This window comes from Salvelinus alpinus, chromosome 16, assembly GCF_045679555.1.
Source record: "Salvelinus alpinus chromosome 16, SLU_Salpinus.1, whole genome shotgun sequence".
NCBI lineage: Eukaryota > Metazoa > Chordata > Actinopteri > Salmoniformes > Salmonidae > Salvelinus > Salvelinus alpinus.
In genome coordinates, this window is record NC_092101.1 from 39974338 (window position 1) to 39988057 (window position 13720).

The following is a 13720-nucleotide window of genomic DNA, read 5'->3' on the forward strand; positions in this document are numbered from 1 at the left end:
AAGTTAAGCTTTTAACTGATGTATAACACTTGAATTTGGCGCTCTTCAATTTCACCGGATGTTGTTGAGGTGGGTTGCTAGCGACCCGCCTTGGCGTCAGCATTCTTCCCACCTTGGCGTCAGCATTCTTCCCACCAGAAACAGTTCTGAAGAGTCTGTGCATATATTATGACAACATCTTGTGATGTTTTAGTTCGTTTTGGACTTTGGTAAGTTTTTTTGGGGTTGTTCAAGGACACACATTTTTTTCTTAAGGAAAGTCTGTAGCCGAAGTCTACGCCCCTTGACCCGTGATAGGTCAATAGTTGGGATTCTTCAGTAAAGTCTTTGTTGTCATTCCACGACAGATGACTCGTTTTCATGCATTTGTTCATTAAGAAATACTGCACCAAACATGTCAAAATTAAAGACAGATTTCTTGAGTTATCTTAGATTAATTCAGACTATTTTGAGGAAGTGTATTCTGGCTACGGAGTCTCAAAATGGACAAACAGTACTATTGCCGGCTTTTTTCTTGTTTTTCAAGAGAATGTCTTTTAAGGGAGTATGCGAGCCGAGCTGAAGCATGCTGACAACTGCAGAGTGGAAGCATAGAGTACATTTCACTTGGCAAACACGACAAAATCCACTTAACTCTTGTTTATAATCTCCATAAGGAAAGGGAGGCAATTTTCCTAACTTTATACTGTTTCATGACAACTGCCAGAGTGTGATTTCGTTAGCAGCTACATTTATGGTACAGTGTTATTATTTACATGGCTAATTGGCAAGCCACTTAGCGAATCAATTAGTTGCAACAAACCATGCAAGGCTGTTGATCCTCCATAACAACTCCAACAACATGTTTCCTCCCATAAGCTATACTGAACTCAACTGCGGTGTGAATATGTTGAATCCAATGGCCCTTGTACAATGAACACGTCTTTGACTAAATATAGTCATACAACACAAGGAAAGGCATTGATAGATCATGGGGAAATACTACCCTAAATACAACGACACAAAGCTAAATCTTTGGTATATGGAAAGTACACATAAATCATGCAGAATAAACACAAAGGGCACAAAGATTACTGTCCATCATTAACACATAATAACAAAGCAAGACACAGACCATGTGAACCAGCAAAACAACAACATATTTTTCAGTCAGTTTTCCACTGACCTTTGACCTGGAAGCATTTTATGGACCTGTTGCCTGAGATGCCTCCTCTATAATAAACACGACTGACACTTTGGCAGCTATATGGTCTGTCTCTCTGCTCAGTAGCTCTGTTCAGATGTCAACATAGAGTAGAGCAGAGTAGAGGTAGTTACTAATCTAACATAAAACACAAGGGAAAGGGGAGATTGGGTATTATCGCTGAGACTGGGACTTGTATTTCCACTTGTATGTCAAAACATCCAAGACAGTGAAAGTAGCCAACCATGTAAGCATAACACCAGGGTAGGCTACATTCCTTGATTAGCTAGCTATATGCTAATAAGCGTTCAGAAATTCTCTGAATGAAATTAATGAGAGATAAATGACAAATTAATGTGCGAGTTCCTCAGTAATATCTGTGTTCTGTTTCTGCATGTTCCTCTCTGAGTGTCAAACCGCCACATCGTTCTCCAACATGAATGAGTTATTGATCTGGGGCCAATCTCTATTCCTCTTGGCAACCTCCCACCTCTAACACCTGTATCCAGATTATGACTTCATTACATAGGCATTGGATTGTTAAATCAGATCCAAATAGCCATCAGCACTTGAGCTAGCAGATAAACACTTTCCAAGTCCCGAGGCTCATTATTCTATCACACATTGCTATTCCACTGTTGCCTGCTTCACCTTATTGGGTGGGACAAGCTGAGCCAAACCAAGCTGAGCTATACTGGGCTGGCCTGGTTACGCATCCACCGTATTTGCTGGAACCATGCTGCAAAGGACAATGTAAAAATGAAATATCTGAGCCAGCACAGTTCATTTCAGTTCAGCCCTATTATTGTAAACCAGGCATCTGTCTCTGTGTGGTTCCAATACAAAGGGTAAGCTAAGTAGTAACACTATAGCTTGTCAACACTCAGAATTGGTCACAGAGTCAAGAGTTCATTGCACACAAATGTAAAGATTGACTTAGCCCACAAGACAACTAGCAGACAAAGGGCTGTGAGTAAACTTCCAGCCGGCTTTATTGGTTTGCCCTTTTCCTGTCGCAGGGTACTGCAGATGTGGGGAGGGCTAAACACACACACTCACTCACACAGACAGGCCAAAGTCCTACCAGACACTGATTACCCAACAAGGGATCATTTTACATTAAGCTGCCTGCCTTTACACCAGGTAGCTACTGACTTGACATCTGTTTTGGTAACCAGGATGTTATTGCTCAGCTACATACAGTACTACAGATAACGTACATGAATTGAAGACAGAAAAATTGCCAAATTCAGATTAGTTATTATCGTGTACTTACTATGTACTGGTAACATGTTATTATACACACACAACAACAAACATTATTACATGGTACTATATGTGTGTAACTTTAAGTTAGAAGTGTATTTTCCAACCAAATGGGATAGACATTAGCCATCCACAGCTCCATTTGAGGGAGGCTGATTACCAAAGAGGAGTCATGTTGAAAGTGGTTCAACGCTGTGTAGGTTATTTCACATGACCTGACCCACATGGTGTAACTTAGATGCCTGCGATTCAAACTGAATTCCTACGCTGCTCTATCGTTCTCTGCATACTTCAGTCTGAGACTGCCGTCATTGAAGTTGTTGGTGGTGTCGTCAAAAAGAGGGGTGTTGTACAAGACAAAATCTGGGAGGTACTCAGATCCAGAATCACTGCGGAGAAGAAACTAAAGTCTGTGGGTGTGGCATAACGTTTGGCAGGAGCAAAGAGTCTGGGTAACCAGGCAAGTAACTTGATTCTTCTCAGGTCCATTCATTCATACTCAGACTTCACTTCTCCCACCCCAGACACTGTGTAGTGGCCGTCCATGGCAGGGAATTCACCACAGACACTGTATAGTGGCCGTCTATGGCAGGGTATTCACCACAGACACTGTGTAGTGGCCGTCCATGGCAGAGTATTCACCACAGACACTGTGTAGTGGACATCTATGGCAGGGTATTCACCACAGACACTGTAGTTGCCGTTTATGGCAGGGTATTCACCCCAGACACTGTTTATTGGCTGTCTATGGCAGGGTATTCACCCCAGACACTGTGTAATGGCCGTCTATGGCAGGGTATTCACCACAGACACTGTAGTGGCCGTTTATGGCAGGGTATTCACCCCAGACACTGCTCAGTGGCCGTCTATGGCAGGGTATTCACCACAGATACTGTAGTGGCCGTTTATGGCAGGTATTCATCCCAGACACTGTTTAGTGGCCATCTAGGGCAGGGTATTCACCACAGACACTGTTTATTGGCTGTCTATGGCAGGGTATTCACCCCAGACACTGTGTAATGGCCGTCTATGACAGGGTATTCACCACAGACACTGTAGTGGCCGTTTATGGCAGGGTATTCACCACAAATGTGTCGTGTATTCACCACAGGCAAGAGATGGAAGTCATAACCAGGACAATACAAAAACTGGCTATAGACAATAACAAAAGCTTAATATTCAATGGTGGTTATATCTTCCTCCAAGAGAGCGGTAGCAACTGTGTAATTTTCAGGCCATCTGACAAGTCTATGAGAGAGTTGGGCTAGTATTCCAGGCACACAAACCACTGGCTGGCTTCAGAGTCAACCACACACATAACAGTGAGTGATTGTCAAGCTAGGAACTCTCCTCTCTCCTCAGGAACCACCACTCTGCTCTCACTGCATGTCACTGCACCAGTGAAGCATACACTAACTCCTCTCAGTGAAAATCAAAGCAATCTTCTGTTATATACACACATCTATTACATTTCCTGGTCTACTCCATAATGGTCCCAGGTGAAATACGCACAATGCATAATTTTGGATAGATTAATGAATAATAGCCTATTCATACAAGACATTTACAAAAAAGGTGAGTGTCTGGCTACTGGCTTTGCTCTTTTACATCATATAGGGTTTTGTTATATACAGTACCAGTCAAAAGTTGGGATACACCTACTCATTCAAGGGTTTTTCTTTATTTTACTATTTTCTACAAAGTAGAATAATAGTGAAGATATCAAAAATATTAAATAACACATATGGAATCATGTAGTAACCAATAAAGTGTTAAACAGATCAAGGTAAGTGTTATATTCGAGATTCTTCAAAGTAGCCACCCTTTGGCTTGATGACAGCTTTACACACTCTTGGCATTCTCTCAACCAGCTTCATGAGGTAGTCACATGGAATGCATTTCAATTAACCGGTGTGCCGTCTTAAAAGTTAATTTGTGGAAATGTTTTCCTTCTTAATGCGTTTGAGCCAATCAGTTGTGTTGTGACAAGGTAGGGGTGTTATACAAAAGATAGTCCTATTTGGTAAAATACCAAGTCCATATTATGGCAAACAGCTCAAATAAGCAAAGAGAAACGACAATCCATCATTGACTGACCTTCATGTCTTAAAGTAATGTGGAAAATTTCAAGAACTTTGAAAGTTTCTTCAAGTGCAGTCGCAAAAACCATCAAGCACTATGAGTTAACTGGCTCTCACGAGGACTGCCACAGGAAAGGAAGATCCAGAGTTACCTCTGCTGCAGAGGATAAGTTCATTAGAGTTACCAGCCTCAGAAATCGACAATTAACTGCACATCTCAACATCAACTGTTCAGAGGAGACTGCGCGAATCAGGCCTTCATGGTCGAATTACTGCAAAGAAACCACTACTAAAGGACACCAATAAGAAGAAGAGGCTTGCTTGGGCCAAGAAACACGAGCAATGGACATTAGACAGGTGAAAATCTGTCCTTTGGTCTGATGAGTCCAAATTTGTGAGTTTTGGTTCCAACTGCTGTGTCTTTGTGATACGCAGAGTAGGTGAACAGATGATCTCTGCATGTGTAGCATGGAGGAGGAGGTGGGATGGTGTGGGGGTGCTTTGCTGGTGACACTGTCTGTGATTTATTTACAATTCAAGGCGCACTTAACCAGCATGGCTACCACAGCATTCTGCAGCGATACGCCATCCCATCTGGTTTGCGCTTAGTGGGACTATCAGTTTTTCAACAGGACAATGACCCAACACACCTCCAGGCTGTGTAAGGGCTATTTGACCAAGAAGGAGAGTGATGGAGTGCTGCATCAGATGACCTGTCCTCCACAATCACCTGACCTCAATCCAAATGAAATGGTTTGGGATGAGTTGGACTGCAGAGTGAAGGAAAAGCAGCCAACAAATGCTCCACATATGTGGGAACTCCTTCAAGACTGTTGGAAAAGCATTCCAGGTGACTACCTCATGAAGCTGGTTGAGAGAATGCCAAGCGTGTGCAAAGCTGTAATTTGGGTTACTACATGATTCCATATGTGTTATTTCATAGTTTTGATGTCTTCACTATTATTCTACAAAAAAAGGAAAGAAAAACCCTTGAATGAGTAGGTGTGTCCACACTTTTGACTTGTACTGTATTTATAAAGACAGCTTGGCAACGTTTCTTGCTTTGTTTTGCTCTGTGGTCTTAATGCTATTATGTTTCCATGTAGATTTCTATATGGGCTCAAAAGTCCCAGCCAAATGTAACAGCACTGCATAAACAACATGCCTAGATGTAAATATTCAATACACACATTTGGAATGTTTAGGCATAACTGCTATAGAGTATATTTTCAATCAGAGCAACCGCTGTGGTCAATTGCGCATCAGTCTGTCGGCCAGTCATCTGATTATGTACTGGACAGGTTCTACAGAATTGTAGGAATTATTATGTTTTTTGGAAACTGAACAGTTGTTCATTTTAGTCCGCGTTCCTTATCTGGAGTGTTTTTGATTCGAAACAATAGGAATTTCACTCCGACTGGATGACTGCCCTCCAGTTATACACAGTTTTTGGATGTTATGGACAATTGATAGGAAATAAAGCATTATTTCCTTGCTATTATGCTGAATATGGCATTATTTCCTTATATTTTGTTAACATCAAGGACTGTTCTAACTTTTTGATTAGACCGGTTGTTGGTAAAAGCCTCCAATAGTCGGTACATTGTTGCGCTAGAAAACGTAGTCTCCAAATTGTACAGAACAGTTATGTGTAGCCTACGTGACAAAATGCCAAAAAAGAAAAAAAAGCTCTGCTATAAGGGGTAGCAGGGGAATGATGGGAGAGAGAGAGAGAAAAGAGAAAACTTCCCTTTTCGTTCTTCAAGCAGCCAGTACCGGGTTGACAGGATTAGCTGGCAGATCAATTGTGCGCGCAGCATGACGGTTGGAGAGGTCAAAGCCACGAACACTGGCTGTACCCGAGCGCGTAACAACATTGAGCAAGATCAATGCTGAATTTAACACCCAATTAATTAATATACCATCCATTACAAACGATCAATTGAGCCGAACAGTTTGCTTCAGTTTTTTGGCTTCATGTTCTTGGCAACCTAGTTACAATCTCTGTTTTACATAATTGCTTGCTAAGATTAGGCTGGTGCTGATCAGTCCTCTATAGTTTCAAGGAAAATGCCTACAAGCTAAATAAGCTCCGCTGATTCCTTTCACAGACCTGTCAGAACAGGTATACAGGTCTGGTAAAGGAAAATTGGTTAAATTGCACTTTCAAACTGCATATCCATTTCCGTTGCATTACTTCTATTTCTGTGTTTCTGCATTCTACAATCGAATAGTCTACATTAGGCTATGCATTTTTCTGTGAGGCTATTATTTCTTACTCACGTTATTGCTGTTGGAGAAACGTGTCCACTCCTTGTCCGTTGGGCTCCTAAATGCATTTGTATGCATTTGTCCAGGCAGCAGAGTTCTAAGTGAAAACAGAATTCCACGCAAGAGGATCCAGGTTCATGAGCTAGCCATTAGTTACATACAGCCAAAGGAAGCGTAACTGAACGAAGAATGCCACCTCAGAATTTCCTCATTGTATGCAGTCCAAGGAGCAAGCACGGCTTTCCCACTCACTCAAAACTTCTCCCCCAACTCATTTGCTTTGCGGTTTGCAGAGCGCAGTGATTATTTTCTCTCTCTCGACCTACCAAAGAGGCGCGCACGCAAGTAGACTGGTGACTGTAGATAGAAATCAATGTATGACGAGAAAGAGCAGTGCGACAAAGAATTGCAGTATTTAAATGTGATATTTACAGTGGCATAAGAGGAATCCGAGTTCGATGCTTTCTATTGAGTGGTCTCCAACAGACAGATAGAGAGAGAGCGCAGCCAGCTCTGTACTTAACCTCCAGGCTCAGCCTGGTCTCATAAACTAGACGTAACATAGTAAACGTAAACCCGGCACTCTCAAATTAGTATAATATATGTTTAGTATGGTTACATAAGACAGAAAGTTACTTTAAGGCAAAGAGCATATAACGGGAATATCTACCAACCCAAATGTTGAGTGTTCGAATCTCTTCATGGAAAATTTTAGCTAATTAGTAACTTTGCAACTACTTGCTACTTTTTAAGTACTTTGCAACTACTTAGCATGTTAGCTAACTGTTCCCATAACCCTATCCTTAACCCTTTAACTAAACTCCTAACCCTAACCTTAACCAATAGCCTAGCTAACATTCCACAACAAATTGGAATTTGTAACATCATGCATTTGACCAAATTTGTAATATATTGTACGAATTGCAATTTGTAACATACTGTACAAATTGCAATTAGTAACATATAATATACATTTTAATTCGTAACATATCATACGAAATGGATGATGGACATCTACAAATTAATGCATACCATACGAAACCTAACATAACATACCAATTGGAGCATCTCGGATTTACATTTACTATGTTACATCTACCCCTGGAGGGAGGATGAATAATGTTGTTGATTCCTGAGGTGGATGAGCTGGCCAATCAGCGGTCTACTCGCATTAATATTTTTATTGACCGGTATACGCCCACACCATTCTGTTGCTGGTAAACGCCCACACCATTCCAAAACAGAAAAGCTGCTTTTAAACATACTTAATAAAAAAATGGGAAGAAAAACTATTTCACTCATATTGTAATTAACTATAGGTCATATTTCATAGAAAACTGGAAACACAGAACAGTTACTTTAACATTCACATTTTGCTACCCATCTTGGCATGCAGACAGTGATTGGTGGCCTATTTCCTTTTTCTTAGGCTTTTATTGCAATAAAACTGTAGTTGATGGGAGGCCCATGTGGGTTCTGTGCTATTTTAGGCTCAAGCCGAAAACAATAATGATCAGGTCATACTCAGGTCACATCAGAAAGAGAGTCGTATACTGTATCAGATAGAGTGACAGTGCAACAATCAGAGAGTCCTATAGAGTAACATCAGAGTGACAGAACACCAATCGCATACTGTATATGAATAAGGATGACCTAGGCTGTGAAATCCAGGGATACTGTATATGCCCCTTCGGTTAGTCAGACATAGAATATAATAAAATAGACATACTGTAAGCATATATGTGATTCATCAATACATACAAATCCTGTGTAGAAGGCTCAGATTTCCCTCTTTTAGCAGGAGTGGTGTATTTGTTGGTGTTTTTTCCTCTCTCTCCCTCCCCTCCAGTGGTCTGCGTTTGCAGCCTTAGTCTGTGAGAAGTATTGCTACATGCCCCGATGAGCAGAAACCTTTGTGGGGATGACAATTCCTTGAAGGGATTAACTAAGGTTTTCACTAAAGCCTGTAAGACTGACCACTTGTCAGTGAAACTGGGTTCATCTTGACTACACCAGACCCAGAGCTAACCTCATAATCATTTATCTCCTGGTTTCTACATAAATGTTGTTGAATTACCTCAGTTACTGCTTTTTCTTCTCCATTGAAATGGTGGTAATTCTATTCTCTTGTCAATAGGGGGGGCGCTATTTTCACTTTGGAAAGAATCTTGCCCAAATTAAACTGCCTCGTACTCTATTCTAGATCATACAATATGCATATTATTATTACTATTGGATAGAAAACACTCTCAAGTTTCTAAAACTGTTTGAATTATATCTGTGAGTAAAACAGAACTCATTTTGCAGCAAACTTCCACACAGGAAGTGAAAAATCTGAAAACGAGGCTCTGTTCCAGGGCCTGCCTATTCAACTGGCTTATATTTATCGATATGCATGCACTTCATACGCCTTCCACTAGATGTCAACAGGCAGTGGAAGGTGGAATGGGGTGTCTAGCTTGATCTGAGGTCGAACAAGAGCTTTTGGAGTGGCAGGTCAGGAATTTCCTTTCTCTACCTAGGCGCGCGAAGCACCTCCATATTGTCTTCTGATAAGCGTTCGGTATACACGGCTAATATCTCCGGCTCTGATTTTATTTGATACATGTGATAATAACATCGTAAAGTATGTTTTTTCAACCGAGTTTTATCAGATTATTCAACGTTTATTGGGACTTTTGGAGTTTTCCGTTCTTTGCGTCGAGAGAAACTGGGAACGTCATCAACATTGGCTAGCATTGTGGCGCGAATTCGACAGGAGAAAAGGACATTCTAAAACCAAACAACGATTTATTCTGGAAATAGGACTCCTTGTACAAGATTCTGATGGAAGCTCAGCAAAAGTAAGAACAATTTATGATGTTATTTTGTATTTCTGTGGAAAATGTTATTTCTATTCTCCGCCGTTTTGGCGGGCGCTGTCTCGCAATAACGCAAGCTGTTTGTTATGGTAAAGTTATTTTAAAAAATCTAACACGGCGGTTGCATTAAGAACCAGTGTGTCTTTCATTTGCTGTACAACAAGTATTTTTTAGTAAAGTTTATGATGAGTTCTTTGGTCAGATTAGGTGAGTGTCCAAAATAGCTCCTGACATTCTGGGGAAATGTTGCTACATTTTCACAATGTATAACCACGGTTTGCAGCTCTAAATATGCAAATTTTCGAACAAAACATAAGTGTATTGTATAACCTGATGTTATAAGACTGTCATCTGATGAAGTTGGTCAAGGTTAGTGATTCATTTTATATCTTTTGCTGGTTTTTGCGAATGCTATCTATGCGGTGAATAAATGCGGTTGTGTGTTTGGCTATTGTGGTAAGCTAATATAATTCTATATTGTGTTTTCGCTGTAAAACACTTAAAAAATCAGAAATATTCACAAGATGTTTATCTTTCATTTGCTGTACACCATGTATTTTTCATAAATGTTTTATGATGAGTATTTAGGTATTTCACGTTGCTCTCTGTAATTATTCTGGCTGCTTTGGTGATATATTTGATGGTAGCTGCAATGTAAAACTATGATTTATACCTCAAATATGCACATTTTCGAACAAAACATAAATTTATTGTATAACATGTTATAAGACTGTCATCTGATGAAGTTGTTTCTTGGTTAGTGACTAATTATATCTCTATTTGGTCGGTTTTGTGAAAGCTACCTATGCGGTAGAAACATGGTGAAAATATGCGGTTGAGTCTTTGGCTATTGTGGTTAGCTAATATAAATACATATTGTGTTTTCGCTGTAAAACATTTTAAAAATCGGAAATGATGGCTGGATTCACAAGATGTTTATCTTTCATTTGCTGTATTGGACTTGTGATTTCATGAAAATTATATTATATGATATCCCTGTCCCGTTAGGCTAGGCTATGCTAGTCAGCTTTTTTGATGAGGATGCTCCCGGATCCGGGATGGGTATTAAGTAAAGTTAAGGCCTCCTCTGTGCCAAAGTGGAGGTAACAATGACGAGTGGCAAAAAATAAGTGAACCTAAAAAGGTTCTTCAGTTGTCCCCATAGGAGACCCTCTTTGGTTGCAGGTAGAACCTTTTTTGGTTCCAGGTAGTATCCTTTCCACAGAGGGTTCTACATGGATCCCAAAATAGTTCTACCTGGAACCAAAAAGGGTTCTCTACCTAGAACCAAAAATAATTATCCTATGGCGACAGTCGAAAAACCCTTTGGAACCCTTTTTTCTAAGAGTGTAGCCTATAACAATATATTAACAGAACTTCTGCTCAACTTCATTGAAGAACAGTATCCTTCCATTCAACATAAAGATTGGCTTTGTCACCTTTGTGAGAGCATACAGTTCAAAGTGCATTTTTGTTCCTTTTACGCCCCTAACCTTAATCATCAATGAATGGAGCATTGATGGACACAAGCCAAAGAGTGAGATCCAATCTGTGATGTCACATGTCAGTAATTGGTGAAATCTAACACCAGCTGGTGTTCAGGGATGAATACAGAAGCTCCTCCTGCACCAGTGCAAGTCAAGGCACATGCAGAAACTACCACCTGGCAACCTCCTCCCTGAGTCAACAACATTATTTGTGTATGAGTTAACAAAATATAGTCTTTTAAAGTGAGATTTTCACTGGACAGTTACTTTAAGCTTCAGGAATGAATGATAGACTTTGGTACACTCTAGAACCTAAAACAGTTCAAGGGCTGTCCCCATAGGAGAACAGTTTGAAGAACCCCTTTGGGTTCTGTCAGGTTTTGGCCAAGACTGTTCGGGTTTTGGTCACTAGATGTCCCCATTGCACCTTTTTTGTACCTTTTGTTTTTCTTGCTCTTATTATTGTTTGCACCTGTAGGTCATTCCCTTGTTAGTATTTAAACCCTGTGTGTTCCTCAGTTCCTTGCTCAGTGTTTGTAAGTTAGCACCCAGCCCCAGCCCAAGTCTTGTTTTATACAGATATTTCTCTTGTTGGATTTTCCAGAGGTTCTCTGGTTTAGTTCTTGTGTATTATTTGAGTAGTCTTTTGAGGTTTGTTTTTCCCTGCTGTTTTTTACCACTTTGTGGAGTTTCTTTTGTATTTTGGAGGATTTCCATTTTGTGCCTTTTTTGGCTTTATTTTTGGACATTGTGGATTTAGTTTCTTTGCCTGAAGATTTGGTTCTTTAATTAAACCACCATCTCTAGTACTGCTGTGTCTGCCTCATCTTCTGGGTTCTGACGTTTATTAGTGACTGTTTCTCGCACCGGGTCCTGACAGAAACACTGAGCCAATATAATGAACCCAGAGGCAGCCAGTACCCAGGATATTTTTTCCATGCTGTCCCACCACGAGGGGACTGTCCAACGCCACGAAGCTGCTCTGGTTCAGCAAGAGGCCTTAATGGCTAGACATTCTCAACTTCTGTCAGAGATGCTGACTTCCATAAAGCAGATTTCGGATCGACTTTCCCCGGCAACCGCTTCTGCTCCAGTTCATCAGATTCAAGTGCCCCTGGCAGTTAACCCCCTGGCTGAACCTCGTCTACCGCCTCCCCAACGGTTCTCAGGGGATCCGAGTGTTTGTAAGGGGTTTTTCACCCAATGTTCTCTCTCCTTTGAGCTGCAACCATCGTCGTTTCCCACCGACCGGTCCAAGATAGCATATATCATCACCCTGCTGTCGGAAAAAGCCCTAGCCTGGGCTACTGCTGTGTGGGATGCCCAAAGTCCCTGCTGTGCCAGCTACTCTACCTTTGCTGAAGAATTCAAGCGAGTGTTTCAAGGTCCTACCAACGGTCCTGACTCAGCCAAACAGCTCCTGACTCTCCGCCAAGGTCGGCGCAGCGTGACGGACTATGCCATCCAGTTCCGCACTGTGGCAGCAGCAAGTGGCTGGAACGACGAGGCGCTCACAGTGTGTTTTTTGAAGGGTCTTTCTGACACCATCCAAGATGAACTGGCCACTCGAGAACCACCGGACAACCTCGAGTCCCTTATCAAGTTGGCTTCACGCATAGACCAGCGTCTGAGAGAGAGAGAACTCAACCGTAGACCGCTCACCCTAGCTCCTATCGGTTCCAGCTCCGAGTCTCCACCTTTATCCTCGCTGGCTCCACCAGAACCCATGCAGGTTGGACGCATCTCCCTGGCTGAGAGAGACCGCCGGATGAGGGAGCGATGCTGTCTATATTGCGGCAAACCGGGCCATTTCCGCTCCACGTGTCCCGGGCTCCAGGGAAACGCACTCTCCCGTGCAGGCCTGGGAGGACTGTAACAGGAAACATAACCTCCTCCCATCCATCCAACTCCCGCCTGCTCATTCCAGTTACCCTTTCCTGGGACGACCACGAGTTTTCTCTTCAAGCCTTGGTAGACTCTGGAGCCGCAGGTAACTTCATGGATGGGGTCTGGGCGAAAGAGAATGGCGTTCCTTCTGAACCTCTGAGTGACCCCATAAGGGTTACTACGTTGGATAGAAGCCCTTTGGGATCTGGACTTGTTACTCGTGCCACTACCCCCTTGCGACTTTCAGTTTCCCAACACCAGGAAGTGATGAACTTTCATCTGATCTCCTGTTCCGAGTTCCCTCTCGTCCTTGGTTATCCCTGGCTTCACAGCCACAACCCTCACATCGACTGGTCTGTGGGCACTATCAAGCAGTGGGGTCCTACGTGCCAAGCCACTTGTATCTTCCCGAGTTCCCCGAGTTCCCCTTCCGAGTCTCTAGAATCCATCGACCTGTCCCGAGTTCCCGAGTGTTACCATGACCTCAAACTGGTATTTAGCAAACAGAGGGCCACCAAACTACCACCCCATAGACCTTACGATTGCACCATCGACCTGTTTCCGGGGACCTGCCCTCCCAGGGGTCGGATCTTTTCCCTTTCTCCTCCCGAACGAGCTGCTATGGATACCTACATCAAGGACGCTCTGGCAGCAGGCCTCATGCGTCCATCTACCTCGCCGGCG

At 42.2% G+C, this 13720-nt stretch overlaps 1 protein-coding gene across 2 annotated transcripts in view; it reads right to left on the reverse strand.

Annotated features, from left to right (window-relative positions):
* Positions 1 to 7299, reverse strand: part of LOC139541501 (collagen alpha-1(XXIV) chain-like) — a 316499-nt gene extending 309200 nt beyond the window's left edge. For both annotated transcript variants that reach the window (XM_071346202.1, XM_071346201.1), the window contains exon 1: positions 6814 to 7299. In XM_071346202.1, the coding sequence (XP_071202303.1) occupies positions 6814 to 6869 (56 nt within the window). In that variant the 5' untranslated portion in view covers positions 6870 to 7299. The remainder of the gene's footprint in view (positions 1 to 6813) is intronic.
* Between the last annotated feature and the right edge of the window lie 6421 nt (positions 7300 to 13720).